Below are 26,439 nucleotides of genomic sequence, written 5' to 3'. Positions count from 1 at the left end.
TGGCCGAGGAAAGTGTGAGGCGGGCCAGGAACCAGCGGGCAGTCAGAGGGAGGGACGAGCTGGGAGAGTTGACCAGAAAGGCAAGTTGAGGCCAGATCATGTGACATCCGAATGGCAGGCCCAAGACCTGCTCTGCTGTAAGGTGGGCCCTCTGGGCCGTGTGCCAGCCCTGGGGGCAGATCAGCGAAGACCACGTATGTGGGCCTGCACTGTCCCCACGAAGCCATTCCAAAAACAGCTTTGATGATCGTGTTGGGAACGAAATCCCAACGAGGTGACACAGTTTGGACTCTGAGGAACAGGAACGAAGGACCGTGCGCCCTGAGCATGGGGTCCCAGCCCTGCACTGGGTCTGGAAGGGGATGTGTCTCGGGGGTGTCTAAGAAGAGAAAGCAAACGGAGCGTGGGAGGCAGACCTGGGACTCCCCGCCGAGATGCTTGTGTTCCTCTCTCCACATCGTGCACCCGCCCTCTGTGCCAGGGGACAGATCACGCCCTGTGCTAGCATCAGTCTGGCTGCTGGTTTGGTTGGACTGGACCTTTGCTCAGGCCTGTGATTCCTGCTGCTGCCGTGAATGTGTGAGGAGCCGCCATTGGTTCCCACAGGGGTCTCTACCAGGCCCACGACCATTTGTGTCTTGAGCCTAGTAATTAGGGACCAGGGGGCAGGACTTGGGCTCCATCTCCTGAGAGTAGGGTGGGAAGGAGTCTGGGCCCCCCACCTCTGCTGGCCTTGTGCACAGAATTTCCCGACGCTCTGCCATGCGCCCATCCCCCCAGCAGAAAGGCAAAGGCTCTTTGCAGGTGTGAAGCTGGCAGGCCTCCCCGGCCCTGGCGAGGCCGAGGGCACAAGTACACACAGAGGCCATTTCCCATATGTCTCATATTTAAAAGTCATAAATCAAGCTAACAAACCGTTAAATGAAATATGCTCTGTCCTCCTACCTTGTTAAATACATCTTTGTAACAACCGGGAAGGCCAGGAGTGAGTTCGGAGTTCTGGCACTCCTCGGCATCTGTGCCAGGACCCCGGCAGCCTGGGGAAAACCCAATCAGGCCAGGACGGCTTCCCTTCCCGCCCCTGGCTTCGCTCATCGTCCCGTGGGGCCTCACACGTAGGTGGGAACACCCCGTCTCACGTTTGGTTCTGTCCACCCCCGCACCTGTCCTTGGGCCTGGGGTGCACATGTCCATGACACGGGCGGGAAAGAGGCTGGCAGAGACATGGGGCTACTTAGGCAGGACCCCAAGGGCGGACCGGAAGGAGGGCCAGGCATCAGGTAAATGATTCAGAACAAGAAACACTACTAACCCTTAAAAGAATAAAAGAAGCATAATCACATCCAATGCAGTCCTGGTTTTTCCCCCTGATTTTTTTTTTAAACACCTTTCAAAAAATGCTACTTTGGGTTTCCCTGCTCCGCTCCTGCCCTGAGGACACAGCCAGCCAGCACCAGGACATGCGCTGTCCTTCCCTCACACCATCCTACAGTGGAAGGAACATGGCGGCCTACCCTCTGACAGACATATGGCTGGCCCGAGGGGATAAGGCTTCCTCGGCCACCCGGTATTCAGCTTAGAATCAAGCGACAAACCCACCAGCCAACAGCGTCTCTGTCTTGAGCACATGGTCCTCGAGCCAGGGAGTAAGGCTCTCGAGAGCACCTGGGGGTGAGGGGGAGCCTCCTGCTGTTCCCCTCACGCAAATCGGGTGGCGGGGGGAACGAAGGAGGACCCCTACTGAGCACTGGCCGGGCAACCTTTGGCCAGGTCCCGCACCCCTCTGTGTTCAGACTATCTGTGTGGCCTCCAAGGGGCTGTTTGAGTGACAGTCCTCCCCCGCCCCGCCGACTTCCAAGTTCACTGCCGGCCCCACTGAAGGCCCAGCTGCAGACAGAGAGGCTGAGAGTGCAGACCTCTGGCTGATTTATTCAGGTCCACTTCTCAGAAGCATAGAGGTCACCCGGGCTGTTTGGGGGGATGCCTCCCCTGAAACCCCGTCCACTGCCCGCTGTGCAGACGCCGACAGTGCAAACTCACCAGGCACCATCCCTGTCAGCGTCGGTGCTGAGTAGCTGCCCTGTCCGGCGGGGGGGACGTGCGGAGGGTACCCGGGGAGGGTCGTGCTCGCCAAGTCACGGCCTGAGGAATCAAAGCAACAAATCGCGGGGTGAGTGTCTCCATGGCCAGCCGCTCATGTCCACAGCTCCTGGGACATCTGCACATTTGTCACGTCTGGGCGCCGAACGCCAGTGTGCCCCCACCCCCCTCCTGTCACTCACGCATGCAAACACGTGTGCGCGCGCACACATACATATACATGCATACACACACACACCTCCAGCCACCCTGGCTCCACTCAGCAGGGACCCACGACAGCTCTGCTGCTTCCCTGGTAAAACGGAGCTCGGGCCAGCTCACCTTGTGAGAGCTGGAGGGCTTGCACTTCCCCTCCACACCTCGGCAAAGCCCTCTCTCCTCCAGCCCAACAGCTCACACCTGCAGAGCTCAAACTCCTCCCCGCTCCGCACACCCTACAGCTGTGTGTCTGTCCTTACTGAGTTCTTCCTCCTCTGCCCCAGGGCTAGTCTTGCACTCCACAAACGTGCAGGGAGAGTACCTCCTCACATCAGACACGGTTCTGAGTGCTGGGACGCAGAGATTAAGGCCTTAGCCATCGGGGGCAGATGTCCTGGTTGGGGACATGTCCTCTTTGCAGGCGGCTGGCTCCTGGAGAGCAGGCGGGACACCTCATTCATGCACCACAGGGCCTCACCTGGTAGGTCCCGAGTAAATGCAGGTGTGCTGGGTTTTGTGCGGTGTAGGAGAAACCCCACAGAGCAGAACTCTTTGGCCGCCTCTTAGGTATAAAACAGAGCTTCGGTCCTTTTTTTTTTTTTTTTAAGATTTTATTTATTTATTTGACTGACAGAGATCGCAAGTAGGCAGAGAGGCAGGCAGAGAGAGAGAGAAGAGGAAGCAGGCTCCCCGCTGAGCAGAGAGCCCGATGTGGGGCTCGACCCCAGGACCCTGGGATCATAACCTGAGCCAAAGGCAGAGGCTTTAACCCACTGAGCCACCCAGGTGCCCCAGCTTTGGCCCTTTTAAGCACTGCCAGTGACGTGTAAGTAACCAGGTGTTCGTGAGTCAGGTAGGAACCCAGGTCTTAGATGGTAGGATTTTTGGTGATTAGGTGTTTGGCCGTGAGGACGAGACCCCACCCTCCAGGTGGAATTGCCAATTTGCTCCTGAAAGAAGGAGATGCATCTGTTTCAGCCATGGGTGGGAAATGAGGTGGCCTTGGGACAAGGGAGGGAACGTGGAACCTTGACCTCGTCTGAATGTGGACCCTGGAGACTGGGTGGGTGCAGCTTGGTGACCATGAAGAGCCAGGCCAGGTCCCAGGAATGTCTTTTGGGGTCCAGCGAGTTGGTGCAGGCACTCCTGCAGGTAGATGATGCTGAGCTCAGACCCACTAGAAGGTGGCCCAAGGAGAGAGACCACCTCTGATCAACACTCCCCAAAGAATCCAAGCCAGCACATAGTATGGGCCATGAACATTCCCCCGATAAAGCAACAGCCTTTCTAGTGCTGGTCCTTCAAAGACTGTCCAGCCAACAGCCAGAGGCTGCCTCATTTCACAGGGTTCTGCTTTCCTTCCAGAATCTTATGGAACAGCAAGCATGTGGCCTCCCCTGCTTCTGCTCACCACATTCCTGGCTTTGGACTGGGCATCCCAGCTTGTGACAATCATTGCTCGTGTCTCTTCATATGAGGCATTGGAAGGGGAGCAAATGAACTACCTTTGACTTCCCCATAAGAGCTGACATTAAACAGGAAACCAGAATTGTCAGAACTGACCACTTCTAATAAAGGTGATTTAAGAAGGTCTTCTCCCCAGCCTTTGTATTCCTCCCCACTCATCCTCCTCTGACCCAGTGCTCACAGCCCTCTAGGGCAGCTTCTGTCTCCAGCGTGTAAGCTCCTGGGTCATGTCTTTGCACCCAAGGTCAGAATGGCAGAGGCCTATAGGTATTTGTTCAGTGAGTGAAAGCAGTGGCCCTGTTGGGAGAAACAGGAGCTCTCTGGAGCCCATAGAAGTTCCTCCACTTGTGGTCAAGAATCAGTGAAGGGAGGGCCCTTGAAACTCTTTTGGACCAACCCTGTCACCATTCTGCAGATGGCAAAGCTGAGACCCTCGGGCAGGGAGCAACGGGCTCAGGTCCCGCGGGGCAGGTGGCAAAGCAGGTGCGTTAGCCCAGGTTTCCTAACATCAGCCCTCCTCTCCCTGGTTGTCTGAGATGAGAAAGAGGGTCATGGGAAGAGAAGGGGGCTCCACCAGGGATACCCAGCTGATCGGAGACAAGGCTGGGACTGGAATGCCGTTCTCCTGCGTCCTGGGACTGGGTTCTTCTTTCAACAAGAAGCTGTGCCTTTTGTCAGAACCCCAACGGTTTCTGCCAGTGTTACACATGCTTTAAAACCTTGACCTCTAAAGCAGAAAATGCAGTGCCTCACCAAAGCACCCAACTCAAGAAGCCAGATAAAAAAGTAATAAAATGGGGCGCCTGGGTGGCTCAGTGGGTTAAAGCCTCTGCATTCGGCTCAGGTCATGATCCCAGGGTCATGGGATCGAACCTGCATCAGGCTGTCTGCTCAGCAGGAAGCCTGCTTCCTCCTCTCTCTGCCTGCCTCTCTGCCTACTTGTAATCTCTGTCTATGAAATAAATAAATAAATAAAATCTTTAAAAAGAAAAAGGTGATTAAATAGGGTACTTGGGTGACTCAGTCGGTTAAGTGTCCGACTCTTGATTTTGGCTCAGGTCAGGATCTCGGGGTCCTGGGATCGAGCCTCACACTGGGCTCCATGCTGGCCATGGAGCCTGTTTAAGACTGTCTCTCTCCCTCTGCCCCTCTCCCCTCTTAAAAAAAAAAAAAAGTAATAAAAAGAACCTAAGGAAAGGAGAAGGAAGGAATTGATAAAGAAAAAGCAGAAGATAAAGGATTAGGGAACAGAGAAAAGCAGACACAACAAATGCGTCCAAGAATTGTTATTGGAAAAGACCAATAAAACAGACAAACCTAGGGCAAGAGCCAAAAAAGAAGACACAAATATCAAGTAAGGAATGAAGAGAAGATACAACCAGAGACTTGGAAAAGATATTTAAAAACGCAAAGATGTTTACAGTAATACCTATGGACTTCTTAGCAAAAAGTACAATATTTTAGGAAAATACAAATTATTAAAATTAACTCGAGAAGGAGAAAACACAAACAGCCCAATCACTTTGGCAGAAATAGAAAAAGTTCTTTTTTAAAATTCTTTTTAAATTTAAGATGTTTATTTAGCTTTCAGGCAAGTCTTGTTTCTTTTTGTTTAGGGCAACTTCTTTTAAGCCTTCAAAGGACACACACTTTTGTTATTAAACTGTTCCAGGATGTATAAAACTAAAGAAAATCTTCCCAATTCATTTTTTTTCCAAGCTAGCATAATCCTGACATGAAAACTTAACAAAGGTGTACCAAAATGAAAATTAAATGCTACTACCACAATTTATTAATAGCCATGCAAAAAAAAAAATCTTGTTTCATTGATCAAACAATATTAGAAAGAATAATATACCATGAACAAATAAGGTTGATTTCAGGCTTGCAAAGATGATTCAGTTTTAAAACACTGGTTGGGAAATCATAGTAATCTATCAAAAGTTGAAAACCATAAAATTATATCAAAGCTGTGGAAAAGGCATTGGATAAAATTTAATCCTAATTCCTTACAATACCTCTTGGTAAGTAAGAACTGAAGTACACTCCTTTGATCTGGTGTCAATCTTAAATCTTGAGTTGACATCATACTTAATTGGTAAAATACTTGAAACATTCTTTATTAAAATAAAAAACATGTCAAGGAAACCTGTTATCACTGAAAACTGTTCTGAAAATTCGAGCCAGTTCCAGAAGAAAAGATAGAGACCCAAGACAGATAAACACTGGGGGTGGGGGGGACGGACGACACCAAGATTATCATGAGCCAGGTATATCCTGAGCCTGGGAAATCAGCTCATGTACCAGAACCAGTGAAAAGGTTTGGTGAGACAGCTGGGAAACAGATGTCTAGAATCAGTATCTTTCCAGATTCAGTAACTCCCCACTACCTCTCCCATCAAGTACAGATTTTTCAGGTTGGCTTCTAAAGCTGTCCTCAGTCTGTACCCCCAACCTGTGATCTTTCCAGTCTCATCACCCTGACTCCACCCGGGGCCATTTCCCAAACCTGCCCTGCCCTTTCCCATCCCTACACCTTTACTCAAGCTCTTCTCTTTCCAACTGCCCTTCTATTCCTATCAATTCAACACCGCATCCAATCTCCACCCTCTGCCCTCAGAGCCTGCTCCCTCGCGAAGTGTTTCTGGGCCCTTCAAGTCTTTGTAGCATCGGCCTCTTCTGCAGGTCCCTCTGCTCCCCACCCTGTCCCAGTGCAAAGGGAGCCTCAGGCCAGGGGAACAAATAAGCAGGGGGAGACATCACTCAGGATAAGAGAACACTTACTTGTGCCAGACACTCTTTTACAGACGTTAACTCATTTTCTCAACCTGATGACTCCATGAGGTTCAAACAACTGCCGTGCCCAAGGAACTAAGGAATGAAGAGGTTAAATAACTTCCCTAAGGTCACACGGCTAGGAGGAAACAGAGCTGGGCTTTGAAACCAAGGGGCCTGGGCTCTACCCTAAGCTTCTTTGGTGATGGTACAGGGTGGGGATGTGGGTGGGAGAGAATGAGCCAGAAGGACGGGAGGATGGAGAACCAGGAGGAAAAATTTCTCAGGTTTGCAGCTGGAAGGGGTGAGCAGGTTGGAGCAAGGAAGAAGGCGTGGGCGTCCAAGATGGGCTGCCGGAAGTCAGGACAGAAAGTGGTTGTCAGTGTCTGTTTGGGAAGAAACTGGCCAGTCTTGGTCTGCCAGACCACCTGGACTACAGGTGGGGGTGGGGCTGCCCCGGCCTGGCAGGTAGCTTGTGCTCAGAACTCCTGGTGTGGGGAGCAGGACACAAAGGCCATCCAAGGCCCATTTACTGGTTTTGCTACATACTGAACTGCCGTGGACCTCTGGGCAAGCCACTCTACCCTAGCCTCAGTGTTTCTCAAATTGAAAAGAGAGCTCTTTAGCTCAGTGATCTCGAAGACTTCCCAGAGCTCATACCTGTCTCTGTGTGCATAAACTCGAAGGATAATTTAGCTCTGAGTAGATGGTTCTACCCTAAGGTCCAACTGCGCCTGTCCCTCTAGAACTTCCACAATCAGTGCTATAAGGTGAGCTGCTGCCTGGAAGGCTAATATGTCCTCCTTAGGACAATGGCAGACAGTTGTCTGAGCTTCTAGCCTCAGTGGGGACTTGGGTCAGCTCCAGCAAGGGTTCAGGCCTGGGCCATCATGCCATGGGTTCATGCTATCCCCAGTCCCTCCTCCCTGCCCATGAGGATGGTCACCGCACAGCGAGGAGCTGACAAATGGCTACATTTATCTTACAAATAATCCTGCTTCAGCGTTCCCTACTGCTGGGGGATTCCTTTACATTGTCCATGGCTCCAATACCATCCAGCAAATGTCCCTACAATCAAAGGCCTATGGCTGCCTTTACCTTCCTTGGACAGGCCACAAAAGCAGAGAGTCTGAGTTATCACTTGTTGTGAGCAACAAAGGGACGGATGGAACACATCTGCAACATCTCCAGCCTCCTGGAACCTCCCTGCTCTCTGCCAGGCCCTGGGACGGGCTGCTCAGGAACGTTATTCCAATTAATCCTCACAAAGTACAGAAGTCCCAACAAACTTGATGAGATCTTGTGGGGGAAGTCACAGGGAGGCTCGATATAGAAAGGAAGGTAGTAGAACACAGCAATTAAGAGTATCCAGTCTGAGGGCACCTGGGTGGCTCAGTCGGTTAAGCATCTGACTTCAGCTCAGATCATGATCTCAGGGTCTCAGATCGAGCCCCTTGTCAGGTTCCCTGCTCAGCAAGGAGTTGTTTCTCCCTCTCCCTCTGCCCCTCCCCCGACCCGGTCATGCTCACTCTCTCTCTCAAAAACAAAAAAACAAAAAACCAAAAAAACCTTAAAAACAGAAAGTATTCACTTTGCTCAGGCTTGGATCCTTGCTTTACCACTAGTTGTGTGGCCTTGAGAGAATTTCTTAAACCATTCTGAGCCTCCGTTTCCTCAACTGTAGAATGAGGATAATAGCGTCCAACACTTACGTAGAGCAAACAATAGCTAACACTCAGAGAACCAGATACACCCAAACTCATGTATTCCCACAATAACCCTATTCGAGAGCTACCTATTATCCCTATTTTACTGAGGGGGAAACCAAGGCACAGAAAGTTTATGTGTCTTGCCGCAGTCCCACAGCTAGAAAGGAAGGAAGCCAGGTTTGGAACCCAGCCAGAGTAGCTGGCCAGTCTGCACTCCCCACCCTCACCCTGGGCCACCTGCCCTGGTAAGAGGAACACGTGTCTTCCACGTGCACTGGGAAGAGTCGGCGAGAAGTCACGTGCCCCTCCACCCCGTGCAGCACTGTGTCAGCCCACAGCAAGCACCTGCCCAAGACTGAAGCATGGGCCCCAACCCTTAACCCCACAGTGGTAACCATCACCTGGGAAAAAAAATGGTAATCCAACACCAAAAATGTAGGGCATGCATAATACTAAACTTCTTTAGACCAGGTAAATTTAATTTCATGAAAAAGTAAAAAGTAAACCTCCTCCTCCTAGAGGCATGGGGTGCTTCTTTGCCTTTTTGGTTTGGGCTCAGCCACAAGCCTTGCTTTGGCCAAACGGATGGTAGCAGACGTTCAGCCAGCAGCAGCTTATGATATGCTGGTGTGGCTGGGAGCCACTTCCGTCATCCCTGCAGGAACAGGCTCTGGCTAGCCTGCTGCCAAGAGCGAGGAGACATGGGTGGCAGAGACGGACCTGGCCTCCAAATGGTACAATGCCTGGCTTTGAGTAGCCAGCCCCCACCCAACGCCCAGGTACATGTATAAGAAGAAATAATTGTTGTTTCAAGTCCCGAACTTTGGAGTGTTTTGCTAGGCGGCAATATTGTGGCAATAGCTAATGGATACAAGACTCCCTAAGTGTTAATAGTGTCTTGTTTTCATCATTATTCTCTGCTTGAGAATACTCGGTCTGGAACTTTCTAAGGACACCTGTCCAAATCTGAGCAAAAGATGGACACCATCTGGTGGGAATCCACCTCGGGTGGGGATCCACCTCTGGTGGGAATCCACAGAGTAAACTGAACCCTCACATTTGCTTTGATGCCTAAAAGGACTCTCCTGGCATTGAGCTGGGGATTCCATTGCTCTGGAGTGTATGGGCACTTCTCCCTTTGCAGTCCCTGCCCCAGTATATTTCAGGCATGTCTCCAGGGCTGGGAACTTTAACAACTGTTCAAAACAAGACAGCTAAGATGGTACTGCTCCTCCTACTTCTAATCCAGGCCTCTAGACTCAATAGGATACCAGAATGGATGCTTCTGAATTCAATATGACTTCAAACGCACATTTATATCTTTTTTTATCAAGGAAGAAATGATTTATATCATTTGCAATGGCACTGAATGTCATAGATCGCATATGATGTATTTGCATATAAATGATTTAGGTTAACATAATTTCTCCTATTAATGGCACATCCTGGACAATTCGTGTGTTGCTGCCCCTTTCCAGAGAGAATAAACAAGATTTGGCCTTGTTCACTATTAGCAATGAGTCCATACAGAGCTTTCGTCAAGACAAAGACTGCTCTCCAGAAGAGAAAGACTTATTCAAAATAACTCACTCTTTTTAACCTTGAGAAGTAGGAACCTACTCCTGTTATACGAATGAGGAAACTGAGACTCAGAGTTGAGTTTTGACTGACCTAAGGTCACAGAGTAAATGGTAGAACAGGGACTTCAACTCATGACACATGACTTCTAGTTAAATGCTACTCTTTTTTTTTTAACATTTAAAAAAAAGATTTTATTTATTTATTTGACAGAGAGAGAGATCACAAGCAGGCAGAGAGGCAGGCAGACAGGGGGTAAGCAGGCTCCCCGCTGAGCAGAGAGCCTGATGTGGGGCTCAATCCCAGGACACTGAGATCATGACTTGAGCTGAAGGCAGAGGCTTAACCCAGTGAGCCACCCAGGTGCCCCAAATGCTATTCTTGAAGGGTTACTCAGAATGTCCCCCTCAAGGGTACAAGCCCTCCTAGATGTTAAAACATTCTACAAAGTCTTCGTAATTACAAGTGTGATGCCAGCACATGAATAGACAGAAAACCAATGGGACAGAATAGAAAGTCTAGAAATAGACCCAACTATATATGGAAATCTAACATATGACAGAGGTAGGAGCTCAAATCACTTAAGCAAATATGAACTTTCTATTAAATGGTGGTAGGACGATTGGAGAGCCATAAAATAAAATAAAATAAAATAGATGGATTCTCATACTATATACCAGAATAAACTTCAAGTGAATCTGAAATCTAAATGTAAAAAATAAACTGCAAATACCATAAGAAAACACAGGTGAATTCCTCTCTCATTTGCAGGGAGAGGCTTTCTAACCATGACTCAAAACCAGATAGATGCACAAACCACCTACAAAAATTAGCTCAAAATGGGTCAAATACCAAAGTGTAAGGGGCACCTGGGTGGCTCAGTGGGTTAAACCCTCTGCCTTCAGCTCAGGTCATGATCCCAGGGTCCTGGGATCGAGCCCCACATCGGGCTCTCTGCTCAGCAGGGAGCCTTCTTCCTCCTCTCTATCTGCCTGCCTCTCTGCCTACTTGTGATCTCTGTCTGTCAAATAAATAAATAATTTTAAAAAATACCAAAGTGTATGACCTGAAACTATAAAACTCACAGAAGAAAACAGACAGAAATCTTCATGACCTTGGATTGGGCAATACTTCCTTGGCTATGACACAAACAACAAAAGAAAAATTAGATCAATTAAACTTTATAAAAATTGAAAAAAATTCTGAGCTTCAAAGGATGTCATTAAGAAAGTACAAAGATGGCCCAGAGAATGGGAAAAAATATTTATAAGTCACATATCTGATACGTGGCTTATATCTAGAATATATAAGGCAATCTTACAGCTCAATAATAAAAAACAAATAACCCAATTTAAAAATGGACAAAATATCTGAATAGAAAAGATGTACAAATGGCCAATAAGTCCATGAAAACACATCCAACATCATTATCTATCAAGGAAATGCAGCTCAAAACCACCATGAAATACCACATCACACCCACTAGGTTGGCTATAATCGAAAAAGGTTATGACAAGCATTGACCAAAGATGTGGAAAATTGGAACCCTTACACACTGCTGGTGAGAATGTGAAATTGTGCAACCATTTGGAAAAGCCTGGAAGTTCCTCAGAAAGTTAAATGTAGAATCCCCATGTGATCCAGCAATTCCACTCCTAGGTATCTACCCAAGAAATATGAAAACTTGTGTCCACAAAAAATGTATACTCAGATATTCAAAGCCCTATTATTCATAATAACCAAAAAGGTGGAATCAATAGCTACTAACCCTATGTATCAAGAACTTGTAAGAAGTCAAGGGAAAAGTCCAAAAGGCCCATAGAAAAATAGGCAAAGTTCACGAACAGAAAACTCACCAGAATATATATGGGGGGGGCACACTGAAACTAAAGAGACGTTCAAGTTCACTCATAATATTAGAAATGCAAATTAAATGCAAAATGATACAACTCCATATAGAGGCTGTATATCTAACAAAACTATACGTGCATTTACCCTTTCAGCAAGCAATCCTAAGTCTAGGGATTTACTTTGAATCTATGCACACCTTCAGCTATACATAAACGCATATAGGCAGGTTAATCATCGCAACATTATCTGTAAGTACAAAATCCTAGAAACCGTATCACAAGGTACAAACGTAAAGAAACAGGTGAATCAACTGTGGTGCATACACACAGTGTACACACAGGGCTCTGTGCAGCTGTAGAGAAGAATGGGGAGCTGGTGGGCCTCCCTCTGGCACAAGCTTAGCCCAGGAGCTGCACCCTGGCCTTCCCAAGCCCTTGCAGTAGGTTGCAGAACTGCACACAGGCCAGAGACCTTAGGGAAGTTCAAGTTCAGGTTCTAAATGACCGATGGAAAGCCACAGAGGGACAGTGGTAGGGAAGGGACAAAAGCAGATTACTGATCCTGGAGGTGCCTGACTTTGGAATGCTCAAGATACAAAGAAGTACAGGGAAGGTGTGAGCTCCAGGGTGCGCCTGGGGAGAGGGTGGGGCGGAGGCAGGTCGCGGCTGACAACTGTGAAGGAAGTGACCTCCAGAGAGGCTCAAGCCAGCACAGAGGGTGTGTCAGGCTTGAGGGGGACATGAAGCCACCTGTACCTGCTCTACCCCCAGCTGTCTCCAGAGCCAAACCTGGACTCCTGAGACCAGAGGCAGAGGGAGGCGGGGAAGGAAAAGGAGGTAGAATTTGGAGTCACATAGGCTAAGGCTCAAATCTTGGCACCTTTCTGTGTGACCTCGGGCAAGTAATACAATCATTTGAATCTCTGCCTCCCTTTTATAATTTGGAAAAGAGGGTATCTAGTGGGAGTGAAACAATGGTGCTTGCTGTGATCACAAATTCTCTGCTGCCCTTCTCATGGGGCAATGGGATCTATATTGCCTTGAGTTGGGGCCACCTTGGTGACTGGTCAACCAACAGAGCAGAAGCTTCCTGAGAGGTTCCTAGGAGTCAGGCCCTGGGCACTTCCTGTGCCTCATCCCAGTCCACAACCCCAGAAGATGGGTACTGTTATTATCCCCACTTTACAGATGAGGAAACAAAGTCTGCAAGCTGCGGATGTGCCCCCCCAAGGCCCTACAGCTGACAGTCACGCTAGCCAACAGTTTTGTTGCACTTACTGTCAACCAGGCACTGTTCTAACACAAGGCACTTTTCCAAATGCTGTTCACTGTGTTTTACAGATATTGACCCATTTAATCCTCAAAGACTTGGTAAGGTAAATTCTACCACCGCCATTTTACAGATGTGAAAATTAAAACACAGAGATATAAGGTACCTGTCCAAGGTCCCACCACTAGTAAGAAGTGAAGCCATAACCACACCCAGGCATTCTGGCCCCAGATTCCCTCACATTTCCCCAACATACAGGCACTTGGTCTCTTCCTGCCTCTGGACTGGAGGTCCCTAGGCAGCAAGAGCTACCCAAGTCCCTCCCTCCCCTGTACTGGTCCAGCACACAGCAGGTGCTCAGAAAATATCTGCCAAGATGAAATGAGTCAAAGAAACCATCTCAAAGAAACTTCGGTTCCAGGCTCACCAACAACTTGGAAAAGCCTTTTATCATGAACTTCACAAAATAACCAGCCAGATTTATCCTTTATTTTTTTTTTTAATTTTTTTGCTTGGATGCAACTTTTTTTTTTAATATAGCCCATTTCTAGGTAGGCCCTATGTACACTAATGGGGGGAAAAGTGAATCCAATTAACTTCAAATTTAGCTCATAATGAACTTATCTCATCTTGCTACCAGCTCGGTTCTCATCGTGTGGCAGTAATTAACCACTGGGGGTTGTCACTCCCAGACACATGACACAGAGATCCTCCCAGCCCCTTGCTTCAAACCCTTACAGAATTCATTACCCTGACAGTATGAAAACCCTTCACTTTGAATACCACAGGGCACCCACCAAACTCCCCCTCTATCTACCTGACGGTGTGAGTGAGAGAAAGAAAGCCACCGAGAAGCATGAATTATTTCAAACAAGACAGGAGGTAGGGACAGCATGCTGGAGAGGGCTCGATGGCCAGAGTGTGTCTTCCCGCCTTGACAGCCCTGGGCTGGAGGTTCTGCCCAGAGGAGAGGGATCTCCACACACAAGACCCAAGCTATGAGGGGTATGGTGGAGCTGGCTGGGAAAGGAAAAATCCCAAATCAGCCATCCTATCAACTGGGGACCCTTAATGCCCAGGAAACCTGCGCACCCCAGATGCTGTGTGACCTCAGGGCTCTCTTCTCAGGGCTCTGGCTCATTTTCAAAAGAAGCTGGAATTCTGGTTTCACTTCATTTTGAAATCTCCTGCCTACGTGGATATTGATGTCATCCGGTTTTTAAAATAGAACTGTCCAAGGGTCATGGTTAGCCCCCATGCTGCCAATTTTCCAGCTTTACTCAGCCCCCAGCCCTCGGGTCCTGTATGAAGCCCGCCCGCTGCCTACAGTCACCACCCCCACCGGCTTTACCAGCTGCCAGGCCTGCACACGTCATCTGTCCAGGGAACCACCCTGCAGGGCGGAACAGGCCAGAGCACATAGTAGAAGCATTGCCAAAGGTGATTTCTGGGCAACCGGGGCCTGAGCCCCCAGGGCTGTCTGAACCCCCTGCCATCTTCCTTGTTTCTCTGGGGACAGCCCCGGCCTCCCCGCCATGCCTGCTTCAAAGCTACGCCTCCTCCCTCATGCCCAGTGAAGCCCCGAACCCCTCCTGACTCTATCCCCTCAGTGCCCCCTCCTCCGTGACCCTGACCTGCCCATAATGGGTCAGGGTCTTCTCTTTCCCCTGTTTCCTGGCAACCTCCTTCCAGGCCCCGTGCCTTAGCCCTTCTGCTCCGGTCAGCCCAGTCGTGGAACCACTCAGCCCACCCTGAAGGACAACTTGGCATCATCTAGGAACTCCATGAGGGCTCCGAAGCCAAGGCTTCTGATCCTGTCTCGGTTCAATCATTAAACCAAAACTTACAGACACTTCTACTTCTCCAGTGTTTCCCAGAAAACCCTCCCTCAGTCACAGAACCATGAGAAACCCTTTTGTGTATTGAGAAACATTCTTTAAGCATTATTTAAAACCTATTTTTAAAAAAGGTTGTAGAGGTGGGAAGCCTTTTGCTGTCACAGGGCACTTTTTGAACAGGAGCACCCGAGAATCATATCTGTAAGAGAATATACCCGTTTGGTGATTCTTTACTATTTGAATAGAGCTCAGACATGGGGAAGGTATGCATTAATGCGGATTTCTATCCAGTAGAAAAGATAAACCCAAAGGTTTGTTGTTGTTGTTGTTGTTGTTTTTGTCCCATAGAACATTAACCAACTTTGTATCTAATCTAGCAATTTTATTCCAGCATTTAAAAAAAAAAAAATGCTGACCTGATAGATGATATAAACCCCTGGTCCCCAAAAGCTCTTGGAACCACTCTTACTTTTTATAGGTTCCCTTGTTAATTTATGAGTGGAATAAAATCTTTACAGATTCCTTCTATATTTGTACCTGAGCTATCGTCTCAACTTTTTTTTTTAAATTATACCTTGACACTTGTTATAGGAAAAAGTCCTCCATGCCTGAGCGACATGAGCTGAAGATTTTCAACCGTCATCAAAGCTGATGAGAGTAAACAGCTGCCACCTAAGGGGAGGGGGAGAGAATGAGCCCCACACCCACCCGGGACATGGGGCACAGGGAGGGGACGGGCCCTGCTCCGCGAACGCCGCCGTATGCGTACATGAAGCACACTCCACCAGGCCCATTTGCTCCAGCTGGCATTTGAAATATGTGACACTCTGAACAGGGCTGCTCTCAGGTCCCCCTTTGTCCGGACCTGCCGAGAGATAGGGTGCGCCAAGCGGTGCGGTGCGGAGGGGAAATGTTTCACCCAGAGGGGAAAGGCGGCCGAGCTGCCAGCCCAGCCCACCTGCAAATGACGCTCAGGCCAACTGCAGTTAAGCCGCGTCCTGTCCTTCGAGCAGCCCTGGCCAGCTCCTAGGAGTGGGCTCATTAGCCGTTGGTTTAGGTGATATCACTTACTTAGAGGTAATAACCCAAATTTCTTTGCCCGAAATTAATTAATTGTCCCCTCCCACTAATTCTAACTGGCTTTCCTCTAACTGCCCCGGCTCCAGATCTAATCTGGCTTCAGAGAGCAGGGAAGACAACGCTGAGAATTCACTCATCAGCGTGCTGCTTACTCCTGCAATCTCAACGCCCCCATTCCTTCGTTTGAACCCCATCTACTTCCCTGGAATCCCTGGCAACTTCCAGACTCCCCACACTATGTTTCAGTTTTGAGAGAATGCTTGAATTTTATCTGTCTGGCATTCTAGAACAGACACGGAAGCTCGGTCCATATTTCCATGAACATTCATGACACCCACTGCCTTGAACTAGCAACTGTTTCTCCAGTGTAATAAACCTACAAAGGCAGGTCCTAATGAGCAAGGCTGCAGAACGGCTCTGCCATGCTCCTGGCTCCTGACCTCCCTGCCAGGATAAGCACCGCTCCGGAAGCCAAGAGTTACAGCGGGACGACGGGGAGGGCTACTGCCGGCTAGCTCAGGTCTTCATTCGTTCATCTGTTCACTCATTCACACATGCATTATGTGCCACCTACTAACTTCGAATCCCGTTCCCGAATGCTCCAGAGGACCATGGAGAGCATACTAATAGTAGAAAGAATATCTGCAAAGTAACAGTTACCATTTATTCAGGTCTTACTGTGCACCAGCACCACTCTACAGGCTTTGCATGTATTATCTCATTTAAGCATCACAGCCACCCTGGGAGATACGAACTTTCAAAATGCCCACTTTGCAGGTAAGTTACCTAGCCAGAAAGAGGCAGAGCTGGATGCAAACTGAGGCCCCCTGATGCTAGAGTCCTGCACCTGTACCTCCCCGCTCCCCACACTATTCTCCTTCAGTAGGTGGATTACAGAATACAGAACACACGAGGCACCTGGGGGGCTCAATTGGTAAGTGGCTGCCTTCAGCTCAGGTCATGATCCCAGGGTCCTGGGATGGAGCCCCATGGCGGGTTCCCTGCTCAGCAGGAAGCCTGCTTCTCCCTCTTCCTCTGCCACTCCCCCTGCTTATGCTCTCTCTCTCTCTTTTGCTTGGTCTCCCTCTATCTCAAATAAATAAATAAAATCTTTAAAAAAAAATACAAAACACACCTCTCCTTCGACCAGCAAGTCTACTTCTAGAACTTTACCGGTGGACAAACGCAGAAAAGTTCACCGAGATTTACATGTAGTGGAAGGAAGGGAGATCGGGCTTGGGGGGACACAATACAATGTCTACCATACTGGGTGGGTTAAATAAATTATGATGTTTCCCTCTGGGGGAATATTACAGAATTTTAAAACACGAGGTAGACGCAAATGTGTGGATTGAGGAAAAGAGCTCCACGACAGGTTACTGTGTGGATAAAACAAAGTACAGGAGAACACTGTGTACAGTATGACTCCGTTTGTGCTAGTAAGAGCAAACAAAAGGTTTAGGCTGACAGATGCATAAAAACGTTTCTGAAAATATACACAAGGCACTGAACTGTGGGGTGAGGGGCTATGGGGGGGCTACGGACGGGATGACTGAGGTCGGGGAAAAGAGCGTTAGTTTTCATTTTCTAGTTTTCTGTATGGTTTGAATATTTAACCACATGCACGTATCACTTTTTATTTGAAATTAACTTTTTGATTTAAAATTAACTTTTCCTTAAGAACCAGACACTGTCTGCGCCCCAGGGGCCCACTCACGGTCTCCAAGGAGAGATAATAATGAATCCAAGATCCACAACGGGTACAATTCCTCCCCGTCCTCTGCTTCCACCTCAGCAGGTCTCAGGCTAGTGCTGTCTCGGAAGGAACGTCTTCCTTTTGAGGACAGCATCTCGATGGCAGGAGCACCTTGGCCAAGTCACTTATTCAGAGCTCAGGGTCCCATCAGGCTGGCACCCAGCCCCCACATAGACAGGAAATACCACAATACCCTGCCACGCGGGAACGTGCCGTCAGTGTCAGCCCTGACCATCGGCTATGAGTAGCCAGAAGACAGGCTTCAAAGACAGGCTTTGAACACAAAGCCTGTCCCCCGAGTCCCTGCAGCCACCAGCTCTAGAAGGTCCAATCCTCGTTGGCACACAGTCCCAAAGGGCTCAGTGGCTTAGTTTCCCAGCCCCCAGCAGACTGAACACAGCAGAATAAAAAGAGGGAGAGAGACTTTCAGAGCCAGGCAAACTGACATTAGGAGAAGTGACAGGTGACAGGTGAGCAGCAAGGATAGAGACACAAAGACAATTTAATCAGACATAAAGTCTGAACCTCGGCAGTGTGGGGTGATCGGTGCAAGGGCAAGCTGCCGCTTACAGAACTCCAGGAGCTTTGCCGCCATATGGGGCAAGGCTCAGCAGGGTGGCCAGCCCACAGAGGTGCAGGTGGGTGCTGTCATTGGGGGAGAGTGAGCTTATGTCCCTCCGGGTGACTATGTGCATCTTTATCTGAGAAACTGAGATGACAAGTATTTTGAAAGTTGGCTTGGGACCTATATAATCAGATGGAACAGATGGAGAAAAGCCCAACTGTCCATTTCAGTCCAGGATGAGTCCCTGGAGAACCCCTGTACAATGCAGGGTAACAGAAAAGACCGCCAGGAGATTAACTTACTGATGGGGAGACCCACCATGCCCATTCCTGGTTACGGTGTGCGCCCACCCACGCTTGCCGGGGAATATTGAAAATGTACCTCGGCCTCCTAATGTTTCAGAATCATGGAGTCCCATGGCTGGACTAAAACTTGGAGGTGTCCCTGTCCTCCCCCACCACACACACGGCTGATTCAGCGCTAACAGCAACCTCATCGCGTTTTCCCACCCAGGGTTGCTAAGGTGGAACACACTTTCCAATTCTAACTGTTCGGAAAGTCTGTCTTCCTGAGAGTTGGATTCTACATAAACTAAGATGATTGCAGGGCTCCTGGGTGGCTCAGTCATTTGAGCATCTGACTCTTGATTTCAGCTCAGGTCACGATCTCCAGGTCCTGAGGTCGAGTCCCACGTCAGGCTCGGCGCTTGGCGAGGAGTCTGCTTTAAGATTCTCCCTCTCCTCTGCCCCTCCCCACCCCTAGTCACATGTTCTCTCTCTCTCTCTCTCTCTGTGAAACAAAAAAACAGAACAAAACAAAAAACCCCAGGATGATCGCTAAATGGAAAATGGAATGAACTAATGAAATACAAAGAAAGCAGAGTTTCTCTGAGGTGACCTTCAGGACGGGGCAGGGGGACATGCATCTCTGTAAAAGGGGGACAGTGTGGAATGGTGGCTACGGACAAGGGCACAGGTTGGCTCCACACTTGTTGGCTGCATGGTCTTGAGAGTTGCTTAGCCTCTCTGTGCCTCAGTTTTCTCATCTGTACACAAAGATTGGATTAGAGTTGCTGAGTGCATTCAATTAACAAACATATGTCAAGCCCCTGGCACAGGGCCTGGCACAGAGTGGGCACACAGTCATGCCACCATCAGTCTGGAGCTCCCCGAGGGGGTGACCAGACCTGCTCCCACCAAGCTGCTATTGAGGGCACAGCGGCCCCCACTGCTGACACAGCCACGGGCACGCCACCAGCCAGGAGCACCGGGTCCCAAGCAATGCCACTCACCCGCTGTGTGACCGTGGGCAGATGCCCCCAAGCTCCCTTTCCAGGCATGTTGAAGGAAGGGGGAAGAGCACCCCAACAACTCCCCTCCAGTGGGGTGACTGTGCTCACCCAGTGAGCCCGATGCCTGGCCTCGAGTTCCCCTCTGCCCAGTCCCCAGGCCGCGGACCCACTGTGCCTTCAGCCGCCATTGTCCTCTGTGCCCCGCCCCCACCCGCTCGCACGCCCATGTTTCACAGAATGTGAAAGATGCCGGTGAGAAGGAAACTCTACTTCACACAAAGGTGGAAAGCCTCGGAACCACTCACCAGCCCACCCCTGCATGTGCCCGCAGAGTCACCAAACACACACGGGACGGACAGCAGAAGCTCGCTCAGCCAAGCTCTATCTGCCAGACACTCTTCCAAGTGCTTTGTGCAGAGGATCTCATTTAATCAGGACAATCCTATGAGGCAGAGATGACGAAGATGATGACGACGACGACTGGCGGTGGGGGTGTTGAAAGGCTGAGCGTAGTGATTAAGGACACAGACTCCAGGAGCATCCAAACCCCGCTCTGCTAGTCACTGGTTGTTCTGTAACTTTGAGCAAGATACACCTCCGTTTCCTCATCTATAAAATGGGGCTAATGATAGCACGGCCTCCCAAGACGGCTTGAAAGGACTGAAAGAGTCGGGACATGAAAGTGCTCCCCAATGTTCACCATGCCTGTCCTTGCCTCCAGTATCGAGAGGAGGCAACAGAGGCTCAGAGAGGTGAAGTCACGTGCCCAGGGTTGCACAGGCGGGAACGGGGCCAGGTGGAGGCGGTGGGGGCAGGATTAGAACCCCTGCCAGCCCGTGCTCTTAACCACCAAGTTCCTCATTGATGACATGTTGGGAGGGACCTACGGGGCCCTTCAACCTAAGGGCAAGAAATCAAGGTTGAAGGGTCGTGTGTCAAGGTTGAAGGGTCTTGTGTGAAGGTAGGCACCGCCAGCCTGAGACTGAGTCGGAAAGCCCTCCACATCCTCATGGCGCCTTCAGGCAGGTCCTCTCCCCTCTCTGAACATTTTCATCTGGGAACCTGAGTCCCAACCCCAGGCCAGTCACGTGGGAGACCAAACAATGTCAGAGATGTGAGGCATGCACATGACCAGGTTCTCAGCCCAACTTTCATACCCGCCTGACAGCCTGTTTCGTCTAAAAAATAGCCAACAGGTGAATGCCTAAGCCAGGAAAGCCTCAGACAGGCTTCTGATCTCTTGCAAAGGGACTGAGGACCGTCCAGTCCACTTCTGGTCCAGAGGGTAATGGGATGGTGGACATCCCAGGGATCCAGGCCTGGAACTGAGAAAGCCCAACCAGACAAGCCACCCCACCCTCCAACGGTTTCCCCAAACCGAACAGCAAGGCCACGCATTAGAGGCAAGCTGGGCAGGTGTGCTGCTTGTCAGGGAGAGCCAAGCCCGCCCCGCAGAGGCCCCTCCCAGGGTGCGTGGCAAATTAATGTGCTGCAGAGAACATGTATTAAATTCCGCTGCTGGAGCTGCAAACCACCGGGGTGCTGGCCACCCCCTCCCTTCCTCCCCTCCCCTCTCAGAGAGGATGAATCAGGGGCGAGAACTTCTGAGAGGCCTGGGGTAGCTCAAGCTCTTGCTTGCCAGCCATTGCCAGTTCTGGGATCAGCCTCTGCCCTGCCCTGCCTCCTCCATGGGCTACGGAGTCTCAAAGGAGCTCACGGAAGTGAGAGTGCTTCGTGTACCACGGGGACAGAGCACTACTGAGCAGGTGCATTATTTGAGGACAAATGCACGAGTCAGTGAGGCTTGGGTTCAGTTTGCTGGTTATTTGCCATCTCAGTGCCCACAGCTGGGGAAACTGAGGCTTGGAGAGCCTCAGTGTCCTGCCCGAGATCCCACACATAGCAAAGAGCAGACCTGAGATTCAGTTCTGGTGCTGGACTGCAGGCTCCCTGAAGAAGGTACTGGAATTGGGCCTCTGTGGGTAGAGCTCCTACAAGGAGGTCAGGATTGGGGCTCAGGCTGAGTCGTGGCAGGGTGGGCAGTACCAGTGGGTCCCCTCACACCCATGGGCGAGCCTTGGGGACCTGGGTGTTTGAGACTGGGTCTGAGCATCCTCAGGAGAAGACAGAGAGTTTGGGGTGATGGTGATGTGGCAGGTTACTGGGGTACAATATGAGACGGCCGGGGTCCCAGAGGTGGGAACTGCGAGCCAGACTGAGCAAAGGGTACACTTGTTCTGTGAACTGACTTCAATCGGGTCTCCACCACTCGGCAGGAAACGGGGAGCACCAGGGCCCAGAGGATGGGAAGAGTCAACCAGTGAAGGGGGTTCCAGCTGTGTTCTGCTGGTCCTCTTGGGGGACCTTTGGGTCCTCTGGGATTCCCACTCCCTTAATCAGTAAACCTTGTTTCTAACTGGTTTATATAAAGTCTTCCCATGAAGGTTTTATCTGAACAGAAGTCTTCTTGGCAAAAATCTTCAGACTGAACAATGGTCAGAAAATCATGGATCGCCTGTACTGCAGGTGAGTGAGGAGGGCTCTGGGCCAGGCCTTGCCAAGAAGGCCAGGCCCCGGGCCCCAGAACCACCATGGGCCCTGATCCAAAGTTCCTTTCGTTGTTTTCTCTCTTCATTTCCCACCTCTTCCCTCTCTCAGAACACCCCTCAAGCTCAAGAAACCAATTCTCCTTTTTTTCTTTTCTTCCAGTTAGTCTGAGCACAAATGTTCCTAATGAAGTGAACAGAACGCTCTCCTTGGCGAACATGCCTGAAGACGCTGGCATCCTCATCCGCTCCACAGAGGAGGCTGAAGTCAGCAGTGACACCAGAGCCCGGGAGACGGCTGAACCCTCCTCGAGATGGCTGAACCCTCCTCGGGGGAGCAGGTGCAGGGAGTGGCCTGGGGCCAGGGAGGGCCAGGCACTGAGAGGAAAAGCCAGGCTTCTGCCCCCAGATACCTGGTGTTCCTGCGTTTCAAAATTGACTCTGTGTATGTGCACACACACGTGTGCATGAGAGATTTCTATTTACTGACCTTCGTGGTCAGGGACAGGTAGGGGAGCACACACAGGGATCAGACTTCCAGTGACTTCCTCCCTCTGTGCTACCAACAAATGATGGCACTTGGCTGAGCCTCACTTTCCAAATCTGCAAAGTGGAGTAGTGATCCGTGCCCTGCCTCTCTGGCTTCTTGGGCTTTGGAATGGAGGAAGGAGAGAAAGAGGGAAGGAGGAGGAGGAGGAGGAAGGCAGAGCCTTGTAGGGGAGGAAAAAAAGGAAACATTCACATGTGTAACCCAGTGCGTCATCAGTTCAAGTTTTAAAGTAAGACGGACCAATCCAATCTGTGCCACCTTGGCCCGGTCACCCAGGAGGTGGGGCCTGGCCTCTCCCCTGATCTCAGTCCCGGGCCCCAGGCCAAGCTCTTTCGGGCTCCAGCCATCCCCACCAAAATGAACCTCACCGGGCAGGACGACTCTGAGAATTAAAACACGCAATCAAACAGCTTCTTGACGGGAAATGCTTTGGAAATTTTCGGCTCCATTTACTTCTCAATCTAATTTTGTCCTCGGATGCACATTATGCGCGAGATGGGATCTCATGTGGTTTGCCCGGCGCTCCGCACACCAGCAGGAGGCAGCCGGCGTCTCGATCGCTGCTCTCGTCTCTCACCGCCCGTGAGCGGCATAATGAGGGCACCCAGCAGGCTCCGGAGCGGCCCTGGGCAAAAAGGCCCAGCCTGGACACCCAGGCACCCACAGCACCCACAGGCCCCGCTTCTCCCACCAACAACTCCGGGGGGACCAAGTTGCAGCCTCCCTGCCCCCACAGCCAACCACGGCCGCGGCTTAGACTCCCACCACCCCTTGCCCCACAGCTGTCTCCCTGCCTGGCCCCAGCCTCCTCCTCCAACACAACAGACCCTCTGCTCCCACTCCTAATGGCTCCCCATTGCCTCTGGATCAAGTCCAAACCCCTCGCTACCCTCCGTTCCTACTGGAGGAGTGTGGCCTCCAGCCCCGACCCCCCAGTCCTGCCCTGAACAGCTTGCATTTTCCCCACCTCACCTCCACGCCTCGGCAAACCTTGTCGGCCCATCCTGGCAGCGCCAGCAAACTCCACCAATGACCCCTCCTATAGAAAAGCCTCCCAGATGCCCCACTTTGCTCTGCCCTCCCAAAGTTACACACTCTCTTCTCGGTGCTCTCGGAGCCGCCGTGCCCAGCTCCGCATCACAGAGACTGTCTGGGGGGCTGGCTCCAACATGGACCCTAGGCTGAAGCCCTCCCAGACAGGGACCGGGTCTGTTCACCATTCCCCACGTGGCTGGCCCAAGGCTCAGCTCAGAGCTGAGGCCAAACAAGGGCTGACTGGTTCATTCATTCGTTCATTCGCTCAGAAAACATCTTCCAAGCCACTCTTCCAGGCCCAGCATGTCAGGTGCTAAGGACTTTCGTGCCCTGTTTCATAAAAACAAGAACCTTTCTCTTCAAGCCTGACAGGTGATAATTTTGATCCTCTCCACTGAAGATAAGCCAGCAGCCAACGCTCAGAAGCTACCCAAGTTCTAGCAAAAGCAAAATGCCTCCCAGCCACCCCTAGGTTAGGGCTGGGCCTCGGGACTCTTGCTTCTCCCTTTTCCCTACTCCTTCCTCCAGGCCAGCCACTTGCCAAAGTTCACTCAAATCCATAAAAAACAGCCCAGCCCCACAGCCCCCAGGTCCAGCCACCTCTCCCCGCCCCGTCCCTGGGGCTCTCCTGGCATCCACTACAACCATGTCCCCCTTTCTGCCAGGGGTTTCTGGCCTATCTACAGATGTCCTTCAGTTTGAACTTAATGATACCTCAAATCCTGTGGGAAGGGGCTGACTATAGTTGAGAGAGGACTCCAAAAACAAGGCCCTCCTGATTGCCACCGCCAAGGGATGCTTTTCAGCTCTCATTATCTTGGATCTCTGCTCGCTCCCCGATTCTTCAAACATTTTTGGCAGCCTGATACCACTGAACACCTCTCTTTGGGGAATTTTCTACCTTAAGAGTTCAGTATCCCCAAGGCAGAATCCAGAAGCTGGATCTCCCAGCCTCCCTTGCAGCCAGGGCACGGGCACCTCACTGGCTCTACCAAGTAGACATATGGTGTGAACCCTCTCACATGGTGTGAGTTGTTAATCATGGTGTGAGCCCTCTCACATGGTGTGAGTTGTTAATCCAGAAGCTAGTGACATGAGGAAACTGGCACCCTTGCATTCCACCTGGTGAGGCACAGGTTCTAGTGGTGACACAGACGTCCAGCAATAGCAGCATAAGCCGAATGCTCTCTGTCCATAGGCCATGGGGTACCATCTCCCCAGGAGAGGCCCTGAAGCACAGGCTGGAAGTCTCCAAGCCTCTTGAGTGTCCTAATATTCTTTGGAAAATCCCTTTTCTGTGAAAATTCTGTTTGTCTCCACTAAGAGCTGTGACTGTTACAGCTTCCAAGGTGGAAGGTGACGGTGGCCTGCTTTGTCTTTCGTCCATCAGCACCTCCTGGGTTTCTCCATGGCTCCTACTCTCCAGTCACCGGTGTTTCCCCCAGAGCTTCTTCCCAGATCTCTACTCTCTACCCATCTTCACTGGGTGACTCATCTCCTCCAGGCACACGACTTCCAAATCCTCATCCCCGGCCCCGCCCCCTCCCCTACTGCCTGCTGGCAGTTCCCATCCGGCTGTCCCCGGGATACCCAAAGTCGGAGTACCTGAACCAGCTCCTCTTGCGGTTGTCTTTGTCTCAGCTGGTGGCTCCATTTTCCACCCAGTCCCCCGAACTCCAACCAGGGGAGACACCCTCCCTTCTGCATCTCAGCTGTCCCCGATTCTACCCCTCAAAATGTCTTCTCCATCCTCATCCTCTCTCTCCTGGATGTTTACAACCACCTTCAAGGAGTTGGGCTTTCTTGCTGAGTCTTGTCCTCTCTATGTCCACCCTCTGTCAAGGCCCCAGAGAGATTTCTTCAAAGATGCTACTCCCTCCTTAAGGCTCTTCAAGGCTCCCCGCACATCTGACACGTGGAGCTTATGATCTCAGGTCATGGTAGCCTCCCTGGTCTGAGCCCTCCCGCAGGTCCAGCATGGGTCCCCCCGCTCCGGGAGCTGCTTGCACTGCCTGTGTGGTTTCTGTGTCGATCACACTCCCTCTGCCTCCTCTGCTTTTCCCTCTGCCCTCGCGCGGCCTGGCGAAGTCCTACTCACGCTTCACCTCCTACGGGAAGCCTTCCTTGGTCACCTCCAGGCACAACCTCAGGAAGGCCTGGTGCCCTCCTCTTGCTCCCGAGACACCTACCACACCCTTCCCTCGCAGTTTCACCTTTAAAATAACACTTCCTGAGCCACGTGTGACGGGGCAGTAACCGCCCAAGTATCTTTACACGCATCATCTCATGTCATTCTCAAAACAGCCCTATGAGGAAAGTGTTATTTCCATTTCCAGTTGAGGAAACTGAGGGTCAGAAAATTGAAGGGATCCGAGAATTCCCAAAACCAACCACTAGACGGGGTGAGCGTAGGGCTGGAACCCAGCGCTGTCCGACACGATGCTCGAAGTTCCTTATGGCGAGGTTCTGTTGGCTTCACCCAGGGAGCTGCCTTCTGCATCTCCCTAACGTGGCATAACCTTGGCCAAGTCACTTGCTTTACTGAACCCCAGCTGCTTCTTCTCCAACAGGGAGAGAGCTTCATCCCTCTCCCTGCCACCCTCCCGAGGACGGCAGTATAATCTGAAGATAACAGACGTGAAATCAATCGGTAAATATGTCTCACCCTTTGCAGTAATGAGGGAAGGTGTTTGTGTTCTTTCAGAATTTGGTTTCACTGCGCGATTTCCTTGCTCACCTTAGACTCAAAGGCCCTCCATCTCCTCCTTCCGTTAGGGTGGGGGAGGTCTCCCACTTTCCACTCTGACCCAGGTTCCCCCTGGGATATTTAA

At 50.7% G+C, this 26,439-nt stretch overlaps 1 protein-coding gene across 8 annotated transcripts in view; it reads right to left on the bottom strand.

Moving 5' to 3' along the window:
• PAX5 (paired box 5) overlaps nucleotides 1-26,439 on the bottom strand; it is a 197,592-nt gene that overhangs the window by 41,811 nt on the left and 129,342 nt on the right. For 6 of the 8 annotated variants that reach the window (XM_032306379.1, XM_032306384.1, XM_032306381.1 and 3 more), the window contains one exon: nucleotides 2,041-2,142. The exons of the other annotated variants lie outside the window; for them this stretch is intronic. In XM_032306379.1, coding sequence (XP_032162270.1) covers nucleotides 2,041-2,142 — 102 coding nt within the window. The remainder of the gene's footprint in view (nucleotides 1-2,040; nucleotides 2,143-26,439) is intronic. 8 annotated transcript variants of the gene reach the window in all.

Source organism: Mustela erminea, chromosome 12 (genome assembly GCF_009829155.1).
Source record: "Mustela erminea isolate mMusErm1 chromosome 12, mMusErm1.Pri, whole genome shotgun sequence".
Classification (NCBI taxonomy): domain Eukaryota; kingdom Metazoa; phylum Chordata; class Mammalia; order Carnivora; family Mustelidae; genus Mustela; species Mustela erminea.
This window is presented reverse-complemented; position numbering and strand designations above follow the sequence as displayed.